General features: G+C 48.3%; 1 protein-coding gene across 1 annotated transcript in view; it reads left to right on the forward strand.

Moving 5' to 3' along the window:
* Positions 1-22,782, forward strand: part of DRD4 (dopamine receptor D4) — a 32,095-nt gene extending 9,313 nt beyond the window's left edge. The window contains exons 2-4 of the mRNA XM_073350613.1: positions 15,097-15,209; positions 17,801-18,348; positions 22,451-22,782. Coding sequence (XP_073206714.1) covers positions 15,097-15,209; positions 17,801-18,348; positions 22,451-22,653 — 864 coding nt within the window. The 3' untranslated portion in view covers positions 22,654-22,782. The remainder of the gene's footprint in view (positions 1-15,096; positions 15,210-17,800; positions 18,349-22,450) is intronic.
* Positions 22,783-24,349: the final 1,567 nt, after the last annotated feature.

The following is a 24,349-nucleotide window of genomic DNA, read 5'->3' on the forward strand; positions in this document are numbered from 1 at the left end:
ATACCTAGGTCTACAGTTACAGTTAAGCTGTTTCTCAGAACAAGTTTAGGGAAAATAACCTTGTTCTGAGAAATAGCTTAACCATTTTAACAGAAACTATAATATATATATAATATAAAATCAGCTCAAATAGTTTTGTCTAGCAGAATTAGAAACACTGAAAAATGGGGTCTTATAATGTTAAGAGTGTCTAGCTTTCATACCTGTGCTGTTTATAATAACTGAGAAAAGAAAAGATTGATGTAACGGTGGTGAGCTGTAAAGGTTTTATGGCCAGGAGTTTGGGATGACTGTATTATTCATGGTTGGCGAAATGTATTGTTTTTTGAGTAATGCTGAGAGGCCGTGTGACACAGAGGCCCATTGGTGGTTCACTATTCTGTGTCAGTAACTCTTGTGAGGCCTGACATACTCACTACACCTAACACAATGTTGTCATGATATTTACCCAAAAAGTGGCATGTAATATATCGTTGGAAAACTACAAACTCACTGATTATTAATATTCTTGCATGATGTATGTATGGTAAACCCATAAAGGACTTTATAGATATATGCTGGAAATACATGACTTTAAAACCGTGCACATCGGGGGAGTTGATAAATAGGTTTCTCCAGACAAAAGATACATGATTTCAAAGATTTACCGAACTATTAAAAAAAGGGGTAGGGATGAGAACTCCATAGCTGTCCATCACTTGGGGGACTCAAATGGCCAGAGCTCTTGAAATCACAGAATGTTGTGTCCTTCAACCAAGGAGGTTGATGTCTCTAAGAACTGAGTTTACGTGAGAAACCAGCTTAGGCAAAGATTTTAACTTGCTGAAATTAAGTTTTAGTCTTAGAAGTATATTTTTACTTTTGTTTTCTTGTAACCCTTTCTATCTTTATTCCTTAAGAACATAAGAACAGCCATACTGGGTCAGACCAAAGGTCCATCTAGCCCAGTGTCCTGTCTTCCAACAGTGGCCAATGCCAGGTGCTCCAGAGGTAACGAACAGAACAGGTAATCATCAAGTGATCCATTCCCTGTAGCCCATTCCCAGCTTCTGGCAAAGAGAGGCTAGGGACACCATCCCTGCCATCCTGGCTAATAGCCATTGATGGACCTATCCTCCACAAATTTATCTAGTTCTTTTTTGAACCGTATTATAGACTTGGCCTTCTCAACATCCTCTGGCAAGGAGTTCCACAGGTTGACTGTGTGTTGTGTGAAGAAATACTTCCTTTAGTTTGTTTTTAAACGTTCTGCCTATTAATTTCATTTGGTGTGACCCCCTAGTTCTTGTGTTATGAAAGGGAGTAATAACACTTCCTTATTTACTTTCTCCACACCAGTCATGATTTTTTAGACTGCTGTCCTATTCCCCCCTTAGTCATCTCTTTTCCAAGCTGAAAAGTCCCATTCTTATTAATCTCTCCTCATCACGGAAGCTGTTCCATACCCCTAATAATTTTTGTTGTTCTTTTCTGAATCTTTTCCAATACATCTTTTTTGAGATGTGGCAACCAAATGTGCAGTATTCAAGATGCAGGCGTACCATGGATTTATATAGAGGCAATATGATTTTTTCTGTCTTATTATCTATCCCTTTCTTAATGGTTCCCAACATTCTGTTAGCTTTTTTGACTGCCGCTGCACATTAAGGGGATGTTTTCAGAGAACTATCCACAATGACTCCAAGATCTCTTTCTTGAGTGATAACAGCTAATTTAGACCCCATCATTTTATGTGTGTGGTTGGGATTATGTTTTCCAATGTGCATTACTTTGCATTTATCAACATTGAATTTCATCTGCCATTTTGTTGCCTAGTCAGCCAGTTTTGTGAGATCCCTTTGTAGCTCTTTGCAGTCTGCTTTGGACTTAACTATCTTGAGTAGTTCTGTCTTATACTTGGTATCACTTAAGCCTATGGCTTTTTGTTTAATAAACTTATTTTCCTTCTATTATAAAACAATATAGTGTTGTGTTTGGTCCAACTCCAGTTAAAGTAATGAGCTGCAGTGGATTATCTCTTTAAAGGAGCAATGAAGAAGGTTCTTTCTGTGAGTGTTCCAGGAGAGGGCTGCACACTAGAGGGCAGATGATTTGAGGGAGGCTGAGAACTGGGAGGGTATTGGGGTCACCCTGTAAAAAGTAACTGGGCAGTGGAAGCCAGGGTGTGACCTGCATGCTTGTAAAGCTGGCTGTTGGTGTCAGGGCTGTGAGCCACAGTAGCATAGCATGTAAGGCAGTGGTCACCAACCGGTAGATCACTGAGACTAAGATCCACTGTCAGAGGCTCCACCATCGACCAGTCGATCATAGGGTTGCCAACCCTCCTGCAGCCAAACTGGGAGATCGGCCACTAACAGTCCAGTGATGCATCAGGACTAAGGCAAGCCCTGGCCCTGCGCCAGTCCCGGAAGTGGCTGGCATGTCCAGCAGCGGCTCCTGGGAGGGGAAGGTCTCCGCGCACTGCCTTCGCCTGCAGGCACTGGCCCCCGCAGCTCCCATTGGCAGAGGGGCCAATTGGACCGAGATCCCATAGGCTCAGTACAGTCCCTTAACCACACAACCATCGTCCTCCTTGTAAGAGTTCTGCAGGTTGTTGTAAAGCTCTGCCAATAAAACCGTCATTGCACCACTTGTATCTGTCTCACGTTGTTTCAGAAAAGAATTAGTTTAAACATTGGAGAGGGGGAGAGGAGGGTTGTTTTTAAGCTATTTCAATCCCCACCCCACATACTCTACTTTTCCTGTTGGATTTACCTGCCTTTGCAGTATGAGTCAACTCTTGAGAGCTTTACAAGAGAGAACAACACTCTGTAACTAACTGAGTGGAGAAGCTTCTAGAGTAAGTTTTCTATAAATCCTAATGTTGTGACATAAGGTTTGATATCCTGCAACTGACCAGGGCTAGAAGCCTTATCTTGATGGACAGGAGCGGGAAATGCCAGCTCCCCAGTGGGACAAAGCATCCATTTCTCACCATAGTGGCTCATGAGATAGCAGATCTTAGATTACTGCCTGTCCGTCTGACACCTCAGACCAGTAAACTTAGGGGTGGAAGGGGCTCATTTCTATGTCAGGTTAATTCTGTCAGGCAGAGGTGGATTAGCGGGCAGAGTGCTGGAGAACTGTCAGAGGTGTGCAGGACAAATGTAGTTGATCATATGTATATCACTATCTAATACATGGAAACTGTATGTTACACATGTGTACTGTACATGCATACATCTTGCACATGTGTACACACCCCCGGGACTTACCTGCTCTGGGGGGTTTGTGGCAAAATATGGTCTTGAACACGCTTCAGTGAACACATTTTTAAACCCCACTTAGCTCCTGGTGTAGGCAAAGGAAGAGAGATTTAAAAGCAAGTTAGCCGGTCATGGTCAACCTATGAGGGACCGTTTTATACATGGAAGGGGTTGCTTTGCCTTTCAAATGACTTTCCTTGCAAGTGTGCCTAGGGCCCAAAACCTGCCGTCCCCACCCAGATCCATTTCCCATGGCTTCACCAGGAGCTGCACCTCAGTAAAGGCTGGGGGTGAGATCCTGGGGAAGGAACCACACAGTGTCCTTGTCTTGCTGGTGTGACAACCTCCAAGCAGCTGACTGGAAGAAAGGCCATGGGGAGAGTGTGGAGTGTCCCCAGGGATCCCAAAGATACTTCAGATGGAGCCACGCTGCCCATCGGTGATGGTGGTGGGGGCAAGGCGTAGGTGTCAGTGCACTTCAGTCAGTGTGGGACACTTTTCCTCTGGAGGCAGAGTATCAGTTAAGAGCCCAGACCTGCAAAGCTTTGGGGGAAGGATGAGGTGCTCCCCATACTATTGTTAGGCTCAGAGTGCCTTACCCAATAAAGTCTGGTTGAGGCCGCAAAGAATCTCTTGTATCCCTGCTCCATCTGCACCCTGCCCAGCTTTGAGCTCTTAAAAACCTGACTCCCCAAAGTGCAAGTGGAGGAGCTTCTGCATTTCCTCTGAGGGAAAGGGGGATGCGACATCTCGGGCCTGCCCATGCTTCCGCTGAAAGGAATGGGAGTTTTACCCAGCGCCTAGGGCAGGAGCAGGACTGGATGCATGCTGTACCAGTGTAAAGTATCGTGCACTCTGTGAGCGTTTTTCTTAATCCACGCTGAGCGATCACACTTTGAGACAGAACTGAACCAGGAAGTTCTACCGGCAAGCAGATTTGTGTGGCTTGGTTACGTAAACTACTTTGTCTCTTAGCTCTTTATAATTGATTAAGGAGGAAAGGAGAAGATTTTCAGTGCATCTGCTAAACTTAACATGCTCCGATTACAGGTCATCAGTGTTGGAGCCAAGGCATTTCTGGGTCTCTGGGCTGGTTATTTGCCCCAAACAGATACTTGGGACAAAGTACTTCTCAACCATTTATTACCTATTCCTTTAGACTGGGGTTAGATACTCTGGGTTTCTGTATAGTATAAAAGAGCATCTTGCTTGGTATGTGTGTCATGTGAGTTTGTTCACCTATTTAGAGAACTTTTCTACTGAAGTCCTAGATGAAGAATGAGAACACTTCCCTCCAGTATTTCCCATGGCTTTTTGGAGACCTGTCTTCTTTCGCTGATAACACTTAAAGATTCTATTGGAATAATGCAGTCTTAATAGGGCACACAAATTCATTCATCCCTAGAATTATAAGGATATTTATAATCTGGTGCCAGAATGGTTTTGAGGTGGTGGTGAAGACTTGTGATTACAGTCCAAAGCCTAGATTTTGAAAAGTGACTATATTTGGGTGCCTCAGTTTGAGTCCCTAACCTGAGACAACTTAAAGGGGCCTGATTATTCAGAAAGTGCTGAGCACTGACCTTCTGAAAGTCAAACCCCTTCAAGGTGTCTCAAGCTGGACAGCCAAAAATTACTAGTCACTTAAAAAAAAAAACCCACAAAAAAAACCTTGGCTGCAAAGATTAGACATGAGAAAGGACCTTGGGCAAATTGCTGGTGGTCCTTGTTTCTTCCAGCCAATTTGCTCTTCCTTCAGTCCTGTAAGAGGCTGGTTCTGGTTGACACTTTCCTGAGGAAAGAGGATGTTTTCTGATGTGCAGTGCAAAATATCTGTCTTCTAGAGTGAACAGTTTGTTTGGGTTAGTCAACGAGAGACCTCCAGCAGTGGCTGCTCCTAGTGCATCTGGCATGTAAACCGGAAATTCTTAGAATCTCAAATCCTGTAAATTACACCTTCACAAGGATCGTGTAAAAATCGTTTTACTGGTGTAACTTTAGCAATGGTCCTTTAGTCTGTGAGAATGTCAGTCTCTCTCTCTCTCTCTCTCAGCACCACTTCCTGAAGTCACCATAGTGCTAGTCAAAGAGGACTAGAGGCAGCTCCTTTCAGAATCCATCAGTGCTGCTCCTTATTCCTCCAGAGGGGCCATTCTTACGTGGTGCAGGACATCTTGGGTTAGCTCCACGAAGGGGACTTAGACTCAGCATTGCTATGCCTGACATTTCGGTGCCCTGCCACATGGCAAATCCATAGCCCTGAACTAAGCACCCAGGCTGCCTACGTGTTACGCGCCTAAGAATGGGAGTCACAAAAACTCGCATACTGAGCGGGGAGCCACCAAAGCTAGCTAGGAGGAAATGCCATGGAGAGGCGTGTGGCCCATGCCCCTCCTCGCCAAGGGAGTTAGGTGCCTAAGTCCAGGCTGAAGGGGATCATATCCCTCCACGTTGGATTCACAGCCATGAACCCTCCCCATGAGCTAAGGCCAGAAGGGACCACTGTGGTCATCTAGTCTGATCTCCTTTATAGCACAGGCCTCAAAACCACTCTGAAAAAAAGGGGCAAGAAACCCCATACTGGATAATTATGGAAGACCCTGCCCATAAAGAAAGCTTCTTCCTAACCCAAGTCAACTAGAGATTGACTTATGCCCTGAAGCATCTAGCTTTGTGTGCCTTCCAATACATCAGACTGTCTGTCAAAGTGAATCCTGCTAAAGGCAGTGTGCGTCACCTCTGCCAAACACAGACCTATGGCTGTCCATCTTCTAAGAAGTGATGTTAAGACAACTAAAGCTCTTTGAATAGGGACTAGTTTAATAGACTAGTTAATTAGCCTGGCCTCGCATGAGCCTTCAGCAGGCTGGTTATTGATGCAACTCTTGCAAGAGCTGTGCAAACCACACCTAGAGAATTTTGTAAGACCTAGTATATGGGATTTTTTGGGGGGGTGGGAGGGGTGGCAGCTGGGGGAACCCACTTCAACATTGAGTTCCGTTATCTGCTCTGTGTGAAGAGAATGTTCACTAGACAGATACATTTGGCAGAAATGCTGCCGATGTTTCTTTCCCATGGGAAAAAACAGAGCACTTTTCCCCCCTAAAAAGCAGAAAATACAAGTGGGTGGAAACTAAGTTGCCTTTGAGCACTATTTAAGGAAGCCTAAGCCATATAAAATCTTTAAAGCTTCACACTGTGTACCTTGACAGGCTAATCTCCTGCAACCTACTGTAATTAGGTAGCAATTCATTACATGACCTAGTGAAGCCAGTTCTGTCTCTTAATTCCAAGTCAGTCAAGTATCAAAGAGAGTTAGGTGCCTTAGCTAATGCAGCCAGAGGGTCATGCTGCATGGCAAAAAGTCATTGTTAAATGCTGCTAATACCACATGGAAAACAGACTTTTTCTATTTAGAAGTGATTCTCCTTTATATTTTCTCTCTCCTTCTCTGTTGGAGACTAGAGAGGAACTAAAACCCCAGGCTGAGACGTTTCAGAAGTGACTATCGATTTTGGGTCCCCAACTTGAGACACTTTGATTTTCAGAAAGTGCTGAGCACCTGCCTTTTGAGAATCAGGTCCCTTTAAAGCTGGGCATCCCAAAAATGTGGTGCCCAAAACTCACAGGGACTTTTGAAAATTTTGGCCCTCAGATCTAAACTTACTATCTTTCTAATAGTCAGACCCACCCCCAGGATCTGAATGTGGCAAGACTTGAGGGTTTGATGTTGAGAACTTAATCAAAACGCCTTCCCAAAGCTCAAGGTGTTTGTATTTGGCCAATTCTAGAGAGAGGTTCAGAACGTTAAATCTGATCTGAACCTTGATCTGGCTCCAAGGTTCTGGTCAGGGTGTTTGCCCAAAAATAACCATTACCCTGGAGTCCATCTGGTCCTACTCCTCAGGAGAAATCACAACCCTGTTCTGACATCACAACTGGGTGCTATTAGTCCTCATGCAGCTCCCTTCCCTTGTAAAGTATGTGTTTGGGAAGGATTCTGAATACAGTAGAATCTTGAGTTCGCAAAGAACTCAGTGGACACCTACAATGTTAATAAAATCAAAGCTCTGATGGGAACTAGATTTTGAAACCTATCACTTCTAAAGAGAGCAGAGTTCTTACGTGTGCAAAATCTTAGACCTAACTTCATAGACCATCCTTCTAACTGGAGCAAGGGAAGGAAAGTTGTCAGAACTTGGGATGGAGGCATTTTGGATTAAACAATTCCTTAAACTGAGTTAATAAAATAGAAATTCTACAGCAGGTCTTTGTTGATGGTTTCCATGGGGCATCAGCATCTCTTTAACTTTGCAGGAAGACCTGAGAAATGACAATATCGTATTTAATTGGTCTGAGACTTACTGGGTTGCCTGAATGAGACTTGTCCAATGACAGTGAGCAGCTTCCAACTGGGGATTTCCCTGCCTCTCTTTTAAACTTCGTCCCTTCCTATTCTGGGGACTCAAAGGGATATGGTATTAATGTCGTTGCTTCTGTTGAAAAGGATGGTGCATGAGCATAGGGTTTAGACTTTCACATATCAAAGCTCTACTCACTCAGAGATGAAGGGATTCAAAGTTTAGTTCCCATTATTGTGTGTATTTATAATGGCACTGAAGCCCTCACCAAGATCAGGGGCATCTGTCTGGAGAATGGGGGAACCAGAGCATTACTGTCTCAAATCATAATTTGGTTTCTGGTTTGCTCCTGGTTGTGCTGCCAGTTATAAAGGGCTTGTGGTTAAACCACACTTCGAGCCCAGAGACAGGGACTTCTAAGCATCAGTAAAAGTGGCAAAATCTGACTCGCGGGGGGAGGGGGGAGATGCTCACTCTGGAGCAGGATTTTCATTATATAATTGTAATTCCCCTCAAGCTTCTGTCCTGTGCAGTGGAGGCCAGTGTGCAATGTGCATTGGTTCATTAGAGACTAGTGTATGTATTTTATCTATATTTATATTTTATATATATATATATATTTTTAAAGGACATTTTTACAAAAAGTATTTACTTGGATGGCCCTTTGCCTGCCCCCTGTATGACTGAAGATGTTTGTGCTTTACCAAAAAAACATCTCCTTCTAGCCCCTGTCCATGGTCTGGGACACACATCTTGTAAATGACCTGAAATGTTGCAGAATCAACCTTGAGATTTCACTGAAGGATGGACACAGAGAGGGGAAGAGGGGTTGGGAAGGAGCAGAGTGTTGTTCAGATATACAGAGTATGTACAGCAGTTGGCATATGTGTCAGTCTGGCTCCAAGACAGCCCCCTATTACTGTGCTGGGAAGGATTCCCTGGTGCGAAAGTCCCCCTCTATAGCAAACAACGGGCAAGACTGAACCCTGGTCTACACGGGGATGGTGGGGGGTGGATCGATCTAAGTTATGCAACTTCAACTACGTGAATAACGTAGCTGAAGTCGACATACTTAGATCAACTTACCATGGTGTCTTCACTGTGGTGAGTCGACGGCTGCCGCTCCCCCATCGACTCCGCCTGCGCCCCTCGCCCCAGTGGAGTATAGGAGTCGACAGGAGAGCGCTCGGGGGTCCATTTATCATGTCTAGACTAGATACGATAAATCGATCCTTGCTGGATCGTTTGCTGGCCACTGATCTGGCGGGTTGTGTAGACATACCCTCAGAGTGTACTTTCAGCCCTGAGCAAGGGAAGGCATGAAGTTCTGCCACCCCAGAAAGCCAAAGCGATTCCAAGGCTCAGTTCCCTTTGACCTTCCAGCTTGTGCATTGGCCCAACCCAGCCGCAGCCTGCTTGCCACTTTGTATCCAGTCTTCTCCACCTTCAGCGCTCCCCACATCCTCACCTGAAAGGTGTGTCGGACATGAAGCAGCTGCTCTGCCTGCCTGCCCCAGGGCCCCTGATCTGGGGAAGCCCTGCACAATCACACAGCAGGAGGAACCTTATGCCCCCTTACTTCCTTGCACAGCTGTGCAGGGCTCAGTCACAATAATTGAAGCTAGAGCTGAAAGAGGCCTATTGGCTCACCCAGCCTGTCTCTCTGCCAGATTGTTCCTGTGATATTCCCGAGGAACCTGGGAGCCTCAGGTTTCAGTGAAATGGTTTTCTTTAACAACCCCCCCAACGACATAAGGGATGAGGCCTGGTCTTACTGAGAGAGCATCTAACCCAGGGGTGGGCAAACTTTTTGGCCTGAGGGCCACATCTGGATGGAGAAATTGCATGTAGGGCTGGGGCATGGGAGGGGGTATGGTGTGCAGGAAGGGGCTCAGGGCAAGGGGTTGGGGCAGAGGAGCGGTGCGAGGTATACGAGGGGGCTCAGGGAACGGGGTTGGGGTGCAAGAGGGGGTACGGAGTGCAGGAGCGGGCTCAGGGCAGGGGTGCAGGGAGGAGTGTGGGAGGGGGCTCAGGGAAGGGGGTTGGGGTGCAGGAGGGGTGCGGCAGGGGGTTGGGGTGCAGGAGAGGTGAGAGGTGCAGCAGGGGGCTCAGAGCAGGGGGTTGGGATGCAGGAGGGGTTTGGGGTGCGGGCTCCGGCCTGGCGCTGCTTAGCTGGAGCGGCTCCAGGGTGGCAGCAGTGTGCAGTGGACCTTAGGCAGGCTCCCTGCCTGCCCTGACCCTACGCTGCTCCCGGAAGCGGCCAGCACCACATCCCTGCGGCCTGTGGATACCTCCCCCGAAGCTCCCATTGGCCGCAGTTCGCCGTTCCCGGCCAATGGGAGCTGCGGGGGGCAGTGCCTGCAGGCAAGGGCAGCGTGCGGGGCCCTCTGCTCCCCCTCCCCCAGGGGCCACAGGGATGTGGTGCTGGCCGCTTCTGGGAGCGGCACAGGGCCTGGGGCAGTGCGGGAGTGGCAATTCCGCAGGCCAGATCCAAAGGCCCGATGGGCCAGATCCAGCCCATGGGCCGTACTTTGCCCACCCCGGCCTAACCTGATGCAAGTCACTCTCTAGCCTCCCTCCCTTGAGATACCTGCACTGTCCCCAGGATGGTGCTATGCCGTAGTTCCCGATGCTGCATACTTTGTTCACCTATCCCAAGCAGTGGAGTCTCTGCCACTTGCCTTGGGAAACCGTTCCGCAGGCTAAAATATCTCAGTGCCCAGAAGCTGTTCCTGATATTCAGTTTAAATTACTTCCTTTCTGAGCATCATTACATTGCCCCTAGTTCTACCCTCGTGTATCCTGCTAAAGAACTCCTCTTCATCTCCCAGGCACATACAGATTCTTAGCATGTCTCAACGGTGTTGCCTCTTAGCCAGACTCTAAATGTTTAGCTCTTTCCTTAAAAATATTTAGCTGTCTTTATCTTCCCCCAGACACTATCACTATCTCTATCTCTTCAGCGCCCACGATCATTTTTGTTGCTATTTTCTCAACTCCCTCTAGTTCCATCAATATCTTCCTGCTAATGCAGTAACTGAATGAGATATTCGGGCAGCCACTGCACCAGGGCTGTGTAAGAGAGTGACTGTGACTCTTCAGCTCGGCGATGGGATGTTTCCGCAGTACAATAAGCGGACGAGCAATAGTGCCCTAGCAAATGTCATAATTAACAGCGCTCTGTGAGATCTGTGTAGCTCTGTGCTGTTTTCAGCTCACATCCTCCACTTCTTCAGCTGCACTTGGGTCTCAGAATGCTATTGGCTCACCTGCAATGGGAAGTGCAACTAGGACACTCAAAGGTTACTGAGTGGGTAATTAGGTGTTGTATGGGGAGATAATTGGGGACCAAATATTCAGCCTCTGTACTGATGTTAGCCATGCAGTCAATATGGACTTCCAGACTTCAGTCGGCACTCAGGCTCAGGGCCTGTGGGGACTAGCTTGCAGATTTTTGACTGCATCTGAAAGCATAAATGTCCCCAGGTGAGGATGAAAATTGAGCAGGGACTGTGCTTTGCTTTAGGTTTGTACAGCACCTAGCACACATGGGTGCACTACTGGAAGCAAATAACAATCATGGAGAGCAGGAAACTTCTGGAGATTGCAGTCCTGATTCTGGTCTCAGATGGGTGTAATGCTGTCAACCTTAGTGGAGTTACTCCTGATTTAGGGCTTCATCCAAAACCCCTTGAAAACAATGGGAGTCTTTTCGATATATTTCAGTGGCATTGGATCAGACCCTTATACTGGTCAGTGAGATCAGAATCAGGCCCCATATCTCCAGGCAAAACTAAGTGAGGGATCACTGGTCAAAATAACCTGGCCCCCTGAGAGAGAGGAGCAGATGCAATGTGAAGATGTGTGTATGCCTCAAACATCTGGTTTATTCTAGGGCGCGATGCTAGCATGCCATGTCACCTTTGTGGGGGGGTTTCCAAATCCATCCAAAATGCCATCTGTTTTATACGGCTTCAGAAGATTTAACCACTCCCCCTCCGCCCCCCACAAAACATACAGTCTGTGATAAGATAAGAAATACAAGACTGAATTGCCAAGTGACCCTGATGCTGAGATTAGATTTAAAGCTATTGTTTAAACAGAAAGAGAACTCACCCAATACTTTTATTGCAGAAAGGTCAAAAGAGCCTCATAAATGACAGAACCTCTCAATTTAAAACCATATTATGATCCATACTATTTGACATCACAAATGTTGTTTGCTAACCTTCTTAGTATTTTGTATGTTATGGGACATTGCTTCTGTTAGCTAACTGTTAACTTTACCAAAAGCTGAGGGCTTGTCTACACTTAAAACAGCTGCGCAGCACTTCAGTGAAGATGCTGCCTACACCGGTGGGGCTCCCATCCGTGCAGGTACTCCACCCCCCCCCCTCCGAGAGGCGGTAGCTATGTTATGGGAGAAGCCCTCCCATTGCCATAGCGCTGTCTACGTGGGGAGTTAGGTTGGTATAACATAGTTATGGATATGAAATAGTTATACCCTTGTAAGTTGCTAGCGTAAACCAACTCTGAGACTAGAGAATTTGCATTGCAAAGGAAGGGTATTATTCCTAGTAATGTGTTATCCATTGTAACCCTGAAACTCCACCTTCATCAGTCCATTACAGAGCCAAGTCCCTTCTGCACTGCTCATGTCCATGCAAGCATTTTTATTAGCTCAAGGCTGGGCCGAAGTTCCTTGAATGTCTCCTTTCTATCAAGCCCACCCATCCATGTAGCTGATTGTCAGCTGGCTCCCTAAAGCTGGTTGAAAACCAGGAAAATTATTTCATAAAGAAATTCAAAATGTTTTTTTCCCCTTTCTGCAGGGTTCAGAATGGACTCATTTTCCATAAATGCTTTCCACAACCTGATCAATTCAACCACTGGGGAAGGTCCATTGTGGGGTATATAGTCTGCAAAGTTTATACTCCAGCAATCTGTGCTAAACAAATGTGGTGAAGTTCTGGAACGAAAATTGCTGCTGGCACTTTTCCCCTGCCCTGCTCTAGGCCTGGTGGCTGTGATCACACCAAGAGATATCCTGTAAAACTGGAGCCGTTTTAGCATACTCCCAGAGGGTTTGCTTGTTACCTAGTGTGGCAGGGTAAAATAATTGTGTAGTAACGAGCAGTAAATTATCTGCATAATTATTTGCAAATGGGGCATTCATACTTAGACCAAGTGAAAGAGGAATCACTTTTGGGGGTTCAGGATCTGTGAATTAACTAGGGAACCCATCTCGGATTAATCAGTTACCTGTTTGTTCCGAGGGCTCAGGGGTGGTGGTTATGGACCCTGATGGAAAAATGACTTTCGGGTGGGTTTCCCCCCACTCCAGTCAGCAGTGGTTCTATTGTATCCCAGTTCTGCTGGGTGGTGCTTTGGGTGGAAACATTACAACATCACAACATGGGGAGTAGATGGCCAGCCCTCTGTGGAGAAAGAGGTGGTTAGGGACTATTTAGAAAAGCTGGACGTGCACAAATCCATGGGGCCGGACGAGTTGCATCCGAGAGTGCTAAAGGAATTGGCGGCTGTGATTGCAGAGCCATTGGCCATTATCTTTGAAAACTCATGGCAAACGGGGGAAGTCCCAGATGACTGGAAAAAGGCTAATGTAGTGCCAATCTTTAAAAAAGGGAAGGAGGAGGATCCTGGGAACTACAGGCCAGTCAGCCTCACCTCAGTCCCCGGAAAAATCATGGAGCAGGTCCTAAAGGAATCAATCCTGAAGCACTTACATGAGAGGAAAGTGATCAGGAACAGTCAGCATGGATTCACCAAGGGAAGGTCATGCCTGACTAATCTAATCACTTTCTATGAGATTACTGGTTCTGTGGATGAAGGGAAAGCAGTGGATGTATCGTTTCTTGACTTTAGCAAAGCTTTTGACACGGTCTCCCACAGTATTCTTGGCAGCAAGTTAAAGAAGTACGGGCTGGATGAATGCACTATAAGGTGGGTAGAAAGTTTGCTAGGTTGTCGGGCTCAACGGGTAGTGATCAATGGCTCCATGTCTAGTTGGCAGCCGGTGTCAAGTGGAGTGCCCCAGGGGTTGGTCCTGGGGCCGGTTTTGTTCAATATCTTCATAAATGATCTGGAGGATGGTGTGGATTGCACTCTCAGCAGATTTGCGGATGATACTAAACTGGGAGGAGTGGTTGATACGCTGGAGGGCAGGGATAGGATACAGAGGGACCTAGACAAATTGGAGAATTGGGCCAAAAGAAATCTGATGAGGTTCAATAAGGATAAGTGCAGGGTCCTGCACTTAGGATGGAAGAACCCAATGCACCGCTACAGACTAGGGACCGAATGGCTCGGCAGCAGTTCTGCAGAAAAGGACCTAGGGGTGACAGTGGATGAGAAGCTGGATATGAGTCAGCAGAGTGCCCTTGTTGCCAAGAAGGCCAATGGCATTTTGGGATGTATAAGTAGGGGCATAGCGAGCAGATCGAGGGATGTGATCGTTCCCCTCTATTCGACATTGGTGAGGCCTCATCTGGAGTACTGTGTCCAGTTTTGGGCCCCACACTACAAGAAGGATGTGGATAAATTGGAGAGAGTCCAGCGAAGAGCAACAAAAATGATTAGGGGTCTGGAACACATGACTTATGAGGAGAGGCTGAGGGAACTGGGATTGTTTAGTCTGCAGAAGAGAAGAATGAGGGGGGATTTGATAGCTGCTTTCAACTACCTGAGAGGTGGTTCCAGAGAGGATGGTTCTAGACTATTCTCAGTGGTAGAAGAGGACAGGACAAGGAGTAATGGTCTCAAGTTGCAGTGGGGGAGGTTTAGGTTGGATATTAGGAAAAACTTCTTCACTAGGAGGGTGGTGAAACACTGGAATGCGTTACCTAGGGAGGTGGTAGAATCTTCTTCCTTAGAAGTTTTTAAGGTCAGGCTTGACAAAGCCCTGGCTGGGATGATTTAGTTGGGGATTGGTCCTGCTTTGAGCAGGGGGTTGGACTAGATGACCTCCTGAGGTCCCTTCCAACTCTGATATTCTATGATTCTATGATTAACCTTACCCGAGCCTGAACCTCCAGCCAGGCTAAAAATTAAGGGATAACAAAGCTGTGATCGACAACGTGTGAATAAGACACCTGCATGGACTTCATCTCAGTGGGGGATTATAGCTAGGCCGGAGCAGGGATTACCTGATTTTAAGCCTTTTTTGTTTTCTTTCCCCCTAGGACAATGCCAGACCTTGTGAATGTGTCTAGGATCCCCTATTAAAACACGTTGAAGTGATCCTTACAGTTCCAGGGTGCACAGATTCCCTACTAATCACATAAGCCTGAGCCAATCCGGCCCCCTGAATCTGAGCTGGGGTGGCCAGCTCACGCTGCTGCCCGCGTTGCAATATCTGCACAGCTGTTTTTAGTGAGGAGTGCAAGTCTGTGTACCCGTAATGACCTGCAAAGCCCTGTGCAGCGTCAGGGTCTGACATGCACTGACTCCCCCTCTCTCTTTGCCTTCAGTTCCAGGGAGGAGTGTGGGCCTTGAGCACAGGTCTGTGTGATGCACTGATGACCATGGATGTGATGCTGTGCACCGCCTCTATCTTCAACCTCTGTGCTATCAGCGTGGATCGGTAAGCACCCCCCCTCGGCTACTTAGCCCATCCGAGCTTGTCTGTTGTCTGGGCTTTACAGCCCTTCCCCTGGGAAATCATTGAAGGGATGTTTCCCCACCTGCCTTCTGCATTGAAGTGGTGCTGAGGTCAGATGGGCTGGGGCTTTCCTCATTCCCATGCAGGGAATCCCTAGCCCTGTTCCCCCTAGGGAAATCCCTCTTGGACTGAATCGATTTCCTCCATCTCCAGCCCCAGTTTTGGTGGAGATTTGCTCCCTCATCTTTCCAAGCAGCCTGGGAGCAGTTAATAGTGATGCCAAAGGCAGAAACTGGGCTGCTGAGAGCTGTCCCTTGTTGGGTTTGACTTGAGAGAGTGAATTATGTCTAGAATAAGCCTTCGGCCCCTTGGATTCCAGAGTTCTGCCCTAATTCCCAGCACAGAGGACCAAGCTGAGGCAAGCGGAGCGTTAAGTCTCAGGGCCCATTCAGTCCTGGCCTCTCTGCTTGGATGGCCAGTGGGTGTGGTGTAGACCCCAGTCCAATCAGAAGCTGGATTCAGACCAAACACGCTTCACACAGCTGTTGAATGCCTTCTTTGTTTCTGAGGCTGGGAGAGCTGCTATGCCCCACACCACGTGCAGAGGTCACCTGTTCCTTGGTGGCAAGCCTCCGTGGTGGTGGTCTTCCTATCACTTTGAAATAAGCAGAGCAGAACCCAGCATAGCAGGTCGGGATGATTTGGGTGGCAGCGGCATCACAAAAGGCTGTTTATTGTTCAGGGAGGCTCTTCTTCCCGGGGATTCGGAGGTGGTGGTGGATTCCTGAACAGAAATACGTTAGCTGGGCCAGTGAAGGGATGAGTAAGAAACAGCTGGGAAGTGATCACTTGGTCATAGGGCGCCCTTTGCAGAGCTCAGCTCCCTCTTTTCTCTGTGGTCCCAGTGCGCCAAACACCAGCCTGACCTCCTCCTGGGAGTGCGCCTGTAACAAGAATAGCTCCCTAAAAGATTTAATTACAGCCCCAGGCGCTCATTTCATTTACATTTCAATAGGCCGGCTATGGCATGTCAGCAAAATAAGAGTTGAGAACCTATTAACGGAGGATTAATAACTCTGTCAGAGGGTACATTCGCTACATCACCATTGCAAGCTGTGACTATTAATCCATGGTCAGTGTCTTAAACACCATGGGTTATTGCACATACATCATCTGCCTCCTGAAATCAAGTGACAGCAGCTGTCTGGAACCCGAGGTGAGGAAAGGAGAAGCTTTGCTAGCTCAGAACTGACTGATCCACATTAATAACCCGGCCGCTGCCATCTGGCACATGCTCGGTGACCTACGGTAAAATGCACTATCCCCTCCCTGCTGCAGAGGCTTTATATTGAGGGAGGTGAGTCTTGGTGAGGTGAATGCCAAAATCCCAGGTGGTGGTGGGGCACACAGGCAAGACGTTCTGTAGAAAGCCGATGGTGTGGGTGGGCGTGTATTACACTGGAGACCCAACCTGGGAATGATATGGCCACCCTCTCTCTAGGGGAGTAAGTGGCAATGTGTGGGAACTGTTAGTAATGATTAGGGTGAGGGGAAGGTAGCTGAGAAAGTGCCTCTTTCCTGTTGTCAGGGAACCGTGCTGTTCTCTTCCTTCTGCCATGCTGGGTGGCAAATAAATACCAGGTGGGGGTTGGGAGGTGGCAGTGAGATCAGGAGCTCATGCACTGAGTGGCACTTGTGGGTATGATGCACCATATTCTTGGGAATGATGAGGGGAGAGGCCGTGCCACCACACAGGGCTTCAGCGGCCAGTCTGCTAGAGGGAGCGACAGCCTGGGAAGGAACTGAGCATCCCTAGATGGAGAATGGGGGTGGTGAAGGAGACGGGTGTCGAAGCGGGGTCAGAGAAGAACCAAGGGAGCAGCTTCCCTAGAACAAAGCAGTGGATGTCACGCAAACAAATGGCTGGACTTCGCCCTCCCTCCCATCCTTTGGCCACCAAACATGGCCCCCAAACATGGCAGGAGTAATAGATGTTAAGGCCAGAAGGGACCATTGGGTGACCAATCAGCCTGAGCTCCTGCATGGCACAAGTCATAGAATCTCACCCAGGGATGAGATGAGATTTGTCCTGTCCTGAAGAGAAGCTAAAGTTCTGCTTATGTTAAGGGAATTCACACCAGTGTTACACCATGGATGTAGAGACAGCGGCACAAACCCCTATTGTGCCACACAATACAGGTGCCATGGGGGGCTAACGCTGGTGCAGCTGGCTCTGAGCTGCTGTTCCACTTTGTGCCGGTGCCGTGTGGGTGGTGAGGATTTGGGTACATCAATGTAGCGATACTGCTGGGAATGGCCTTATGGCAGATGTGGCCTAATGGTCCGATGGCGCTCTGCAGGGGAAGAAAGGGTCCCAGCCAGCAGCAGGATCTCAGCCTGATCCAGGGTTAGGTGTGAGAGAGCACTGACGGCTCCATTTACTGTCAGAGTCATTGCCCAGGTAACTCACCCAGTGATCGGTGAGAGAAGAGGACACACTCTGCTGGCACCACGCTCCCAGATCAGGGCAGCTCCATGCTACCAGCCTTGACCCTGTTTTCTCTGTGTCACAGGTTCATCGCCGTTTCCATCCCGCTGAACTACAGCCGGCAGCAGATAGACCTGCGGCAGCTGATCCTCATCTCCACCACTTGGATCTTTGCTTTCGCCGTGGCATCCCCGGTCATCTTCGGCCTCAACGACGTCCCAGACAGGGACCCCACCTTGTGTCAGCTGGAGGACAACAACTACATTGTCTACTCCTCCATCTGCTCCTTCTTCATCCCCTGTCCGGTCATGCTGGTCCTCTACTGTGCCATGTTCCAGGGACTCAAGCGCTGGGAGGAGGCCAGGAAGGCCAAGCTGAAGAGTAGCATGTATGTGGGCGGCAGGAAGCTGTGCTGCCCACCTCCCGTCATGGAGAGGAAGCAGGCTGAGATCAAGCTGCAGGAGCGCAGTCTGTGTGACCGCTCTGAGTGCTCTTTCCCCAGGGGGTACATGATGAACAGTGGCATCCAGACTGTCTCCTACCCTCACCTCAAGTACTCCCACCCGGGACACAAACAGGCCAAGATCAATGGCCGGGAGAGGAAGGCTATGAAGGTGCTGCCGGTTGTGGTCGGTGAGTGGATGGTCCTCATTACGTGGATGCTAGAGCAGTGGAGTGCGGGGGTGGGGGGGTGACACTGGGGCTGGGATTTTCAGAAAGGCTTGGTCCATTGGGAACTGTCTGTGTTTAAAAATTGGCCTCTAATTCAGGTGCTGTCTTGAAAATCTGCCCCCCGTTGTGGGCTTTTTTAAGCCCCTGTAAATCTGGTCCTGAGTGCAGTCGAAAATCTGGCCCCAGGTGGGCTCTTCTGTTATAACAGGGCACCGCTAGCCTTCTTCCCACCCACCCCCTAGCCAGGATTAGCATTTGACTGCCTCAGGAACCCCTGGACTAAGATCTTGCCTGGTGTTTCAGTCTTGCCGTCATGCTTAATACTTCAGCGTGATTCATACCAGTGGGGATACCTCCAGACTCTTCCCTTCCAGCTCTGCAGTGTTCTCCTTGGGTGCAAGACTGGCAAGGAAGAATGGTCCCCATATACCCTTAATGCAGCACTCCCAGCATGGTGAGAATACTGGATGCTGTACTGGGAGGAAGAAACATGTCACCAGTTCTCTGATCTCATGCCCAAAGGGCTAGGGTGAGATCTGTTTGCTCACGGGTGATGGACAGAAATGCTTCCCTAAGCAGCAAAGATGGGAGTATTTGAATCCTTTTGTTTAATGCAAGGATCCCATGATCATCAGCACATGGTAGGTGATTGTCCATCCCAGGCAGCTGGCTACGGATAGGACAGGGTCCCTGCGATTCCCAAGCCTGGCTGCAGCACTGTGCTCCAGAAAGTGAGCTTGCATTTAAATAAGCACGCAGGCTTCAATGGGCAGAAGCAACTGGTGAGGTTTAGTCTCTAATGCATGATGACTCGTTGGCCTTGGTAGGATGGACTGTCTGTGAGGTATTTCTAGCCTGTCTGGAAGTGAGCAGTACTGAAAGCCTCAGGAAAAGGCCTAGAGGTTTGGATAATTTAGTTTTGCTAAGTAGCTGCACTTCTAAGTGCAACTGAGGACCAGGTCCTAGCGTGGCGTGGGCAGATGGTCCAGGGGTGTAAGGTGACGTGCTTTCCCACCGCAGCTACTTGCACTGCAGGACAGAGGTAGTCTCTATGGAGCTGCTACATCCTCTCCTGTGCAGGTGGGGGTGGGGGGAGTGGGCAGGGCTGGGTGAGGAATAGGTGGAGCCAAGGGCTCCATTACCACCCTCCTGCCCCCATGCACATGCCAGGGGAAGGTATGCTTTGCCAGGTGCAGGGCACTCCTCCTCCCCCCACCCCCACCAAAGTGAGGGTGAAAGAGGCCAAGTCAGCTTCTTGTGCTGCCCCCTGTGTGGGATGCAGGGAAGAGCTATGATTTAGCCCTGCAGTTTCACAGGTTTGATGGATCATCATGACTAATTGAGCACCTAGAACTAGAAATGATTCTCTGGCCATCCTGGCTCATCTGCTGTGACCTGCAATGCACTAAGTGAGGGAAGCAAAGCTGCTCTGACCAGGGGTAATCTTATCTCATCTCCCCTGTCTGAAAATACTCATACTCCCATATGGCAATCCATGCTGTCCTCTCTTATGGCTAATGATAATGCTTATCCTAAAACCTTTACAGCTCTTTAATCTGATAGCTGAAGGCATAGAGAAACACTATATTTTATTGGACCAGCTTCTGTTGGTGAGAAAGACAAGTTTTTGAGCTTACCCAGAGCTCTTCTTCAGGTCTGAGAAAGGGGAATTCCCAGCATCACAGCAAAACACAAGTGGGACAAATTGTTTAGCATAAGTAGTTGGCACATATTGTAAGGGCCCATTCAGGGTAGAGTGGCCCATTAACACCTTTGCAGTCAGAGGACAAAAAGAGGGGGTTAATGGGTTACAGATTGTTGTAATAAGCCATAAATCAGTGTCTCTGTTCAGTCCATCCATTACTGCGCTCTGATTGACCTCCATAGTTGTGAAATCCGCTGCAGGAATGTGGGGTGGGGCTGGGGATGAGGGGGCTCCAGGCTGGGACCAGTGGGTTCAGAGGGTGGGAGGGAGATCAGGGATGGGGCAGGTTGCTGGGGCTCTGAGGGATGAGGGCTCTGGCTGGGGGTGCGTTTTTTTGGGGGGGCTGGGGATGAGGGGCTTGGGGTACAAGAGGGGACTCTGGGCTGGGATCAAGGGGTTTGGAGGGCCGGAGGGAGGATCAGGGCTGTGGCAGGGGATTGGAGTGCAAGGGGTGGGGCTCAGGGTGCAGGCTTCGGGCGGCGCTTACCGCAAGCAGCTCCTGGAAGGATGTCCCCCGTCCAGCTCCAAGGCGAGGCCAGGCGGCTCTGCGCACTGCCCCGTCTGCAGGTTCCACCTCTGCAGCTGCCATTGGCCAGGAACCATGGCCAAAGGGAGCTGCGGGGGCGGTGCCTGTGGATGGGACAGCGCACAGAGCCACCTGGCCACACCTCCACGTACTACGGGGGTCATGCTGGCTGCTTCCTGGGACCTGCACAAAGTGGGACAAGCTTCTGACCCTGCTCCCCGGCTGGACCTGAGGGCCAGATTAAATGGGCTGATGGGCCGGATGTGGCCCACAGTTTGCTCACCCCTGGTCTAGAGGGTGGGGGGTCAGTTTGTTCTTGAAGTGGTTTTCCAGGAAGGCCAGCTGTTCTTATAATTGATCCATGTACAACAGCACTGAGACCCTCATTATGGGTGTGTCAAAGGGCCGCAAAGGCCGTGGGGTTCCCCCACCCCCCTTCTGTTCTGCATGCTCAGGAAGTCACTGTTGTTAATCTCTCACTGATTCAAGAGCACTAGGAGAGAATGTTGACTTTTTAGGCCTTCCAAGCAGCAAAGCCAGGCCCCTGAGAACTGCCAGAGCCCCAAGCCGAGCCAGATTGTGTGTCTCGGATCCTGAAATGTTTTACAGTGATAAGGAAACCAGCTTAAGACTCCAGTTAACTGTAACAAACCTGACATTACAGGCTCTTTGATTAGCAAAGCATGACTCAGGGTAGTTTTTTGTTTCTCAACTATGCAAAACCTGAGCTGAAGGAGGGCCAGCTGGATGGGCTAATGGGTCTGAATCTACAACTTGAGGAAAGGGTAGAGCATGGATGGCTGCAATCCAAACCAAGCCAGTGGGTCAGCAGGTCAGATGAGGATTTTTAGTGTAGGAAACTTGGAAGCTGGCACTTCACGTGACCTTTGCTAGGGGAAACCGACCTAAGTGCTTTTGTGGCCTCTGTAGGATCTGAGCATCTGCCACACGGTTATGAATTTAAACTACCCTACCTCCAATGGATGGTAGCACAGAGAGCCTAGAGTGACTGAGAACAGATGGGACAAGCAGGGTGTGTGTGTCTGGAGAAGGGGCTTCTGCTCTGGTGCATCTGCCTGTGGTTTGGGGTTGGAGAGTATTTCAATCACGTACATCCTGAATGAAAGGCAACAGTTATACCCACCCTGTATCAACAAGGTTTAACCTAATATCCTGATACTTGTTTTTCTCTAGGCTATGGGTTCTCAATTTGGGGTCATGAAAAGGTCAGTGGGTCTTGACAATCCTGCAATGGAAAAGATTGAGAGCCCCTGTTCTAGGTGATTGATTGGTATCCCCTCCTCTTGATGTGCAGTTTGATGCTGGCACCACACTTGATCTGTGTCTGTAATGATGCAGGAAGAGACGGCTAGAGAGGTTGCTTAATGCCTGTCCTGGTTCCCACTTCCTCCATTTGTGTCTCTGTGTATATATCTCTGTCCATCGCTGTAACCCCTTCTTTAGCCCACTAAGCCAGACAGTTGCATGGCAATTCTCTGATATCACAATACAGTCTCAGGCTCTTTGGCTGTTGGCTCACCTGCTGTGTTGTCTGTATTGATACTATACCTAGCCTAGAGGGCACAGTCTGTAATATGTATTGGACAGTAATGCCTAGACCACATTGTACAGACATGTTGTAAAAGACAGTTCCTCTCAAGACACAAATAGCAGGAGGGTATTTCACAGAGAAAGGAAGTGACTTGCCCCACTGGGTTACACAGCCTCACCTGTCAACCCACAATCTACCTGTAGCATTTCTCCTCTTCCCCCCTCCCCCCCCATGGTACTCGTGTGCAGTGTTTGACTTTGCTGTCTGTTCTCTTTCACAGGCGCTTTCCTCTTCTGCTGGACACCCTTCTTTGTAGTACACATAACAAGAGCCCTGTGCAAATCCTGCACGATCCCCAGTCAGGTCATTAGCATTGTCACGTGGCTGGGCTACATCAACAGTGCCCTTAACCCCATCATCTACACCATCTTCAACACAGAGTTCAGGAAATTCTTCCGCAAAGCTTTGCATGTCTTCTGCTAAGGTTGGTGCCTGCTGGAGTCAGGGAGGAACTAAAGCACAAGGCACAGCAAGCAGTAAAGATGACACTGTGTTAGGTTTTTTTGTTTGTTTGTTTTTTTGTATAGCTCATTAAAGTTTGATTTCTTGCTACATTCCTGTGTTTTACACTTTTTCCATGCATGGGGAAAGGTTCTCATGTTGAAAGCACAACAGCCTGCCCCAATCCTGGGAGGAATTGTCCATGGAGTATAGTACCCATGGCCTGATGCACTTCTTAATATGCAGGAATAAAAATTGGACCTCTGATCAGTTTGCAGTGTTAAGATCTGGAAGGTGCCAAAAGAGAGAGACTGTAACAGCCAAAGTGACCTATGGTCTGTTGTTCTGGTTCTTCCATTAGCCAATGCCCGATACTTCAGAGGAAGGTGTGAGACTGTCACATGGTGCCTCTCCATACCCTTGTGGAAAGACAATTGAGAGGAGTCTAATTTAGTCTTACTCCCCCTTTACTTTGAGGGCTACCCCAGCATCCTGTTGGATAGATGTTAAAGGGCACTGGTCCCATGGCGCTCACTGTAAACTGACCAGGTGACCTACTGTACAGGGAAGGAGGTGTGAGTTTAACTACTAACAGCTAGGTGCCCCCCTATTGGCACTGCTGCAGTGTGACTCAGTGGGGATTAATATGTACTGATCAGGGAAATAGTGGAGAATATTTGAAAGCGCAGGTTCATGTGTTAAGTGAAGAACACAGGAGAAAATATTTTAAACCCTGATGATGGACCCATTCTGGCTGAGCAGTCCTTGCTCCCCTGGCCTGGGCTAGTCGAGGCTTTCCCTGGGGAGTGTAGTTATTGCCCCTGCTGTGCCAGGCATGAAGATGGCCAAGTGCAGAGCAGGGCACATGCTACCCCCCCCTCAAGAGGGAGTTACTGCTCCACTGGAGAAATCCTGGCCCCTCTGGCTCGCTGCTACATTGGGGCCCTCCAGCCCCACTGTGACAGGCCTCCAAGGCAGATTCTTAGCCACATTATCTGCTTTGTTGCAGCCAGCATCTATCCATGCAATCACAGAGTCTCATGCCTATTTCAGGGCAGACTGCCAAGAAGCAGGGCAAAGACCCCAAACTAGTTGTATGTTCTAGAATTACATTTCACCAACCCTGATACAAGTGTGAACTCCTAAAGCACTTTAGCAGTCCTACTATGGCATCACAGACAGTCCCCTTGTGCTTTCCAGTCTATTTTGCTACCCAGGCGAGCTGGCCTTAGTAATAGATGGTTGCTAGACCCCAAAATAGTCAGGTTACTCCCAGTCCCAATCACTGAACCCCAGCTCAATTGTACTCCAACCCAAGACAATGCCTATAGCCAGTCCTGTAAACAAAATAAATAATAGTTATTACAAGGTTAAAGCAGGCAAACATGTATACTAGGGCTGTCAAGCAATTACAAAAATTAATCATGATTAAATAATAGACCATTTATTTAACTATTTTTGGATGTTTTATACATTTTCAAGTATTTTGATTTCAATTACAACACATACAAGTGTACAGTGCTCACATTTATTTTTGATTACAAATATTTGCACTGTAAAAAACAAAAGCAATAGTATTTTTCAATTCACCTCATACAAGTACAGTAGTGCAATTTCTTTATCATGAAAGTTGAACTTACAAATGTAGAATTATGTACAAAAAATAACTGCATTCAAA

This window comes from Lepidochelys kempii, chromosome 6 (genome assembly GCF_965140285.1).
Source record: "Lepidochelys kempii isolate rLepKem1 chromosome 6, rLepKem1.hap1, whole genome shotgun sequence".
Classification (NCBI taxonomy): Eukaryota; Metazoa; Chordata; order Testudines; family Cheloniidae; genus Lepidochelys; species Lepidochelys kempii.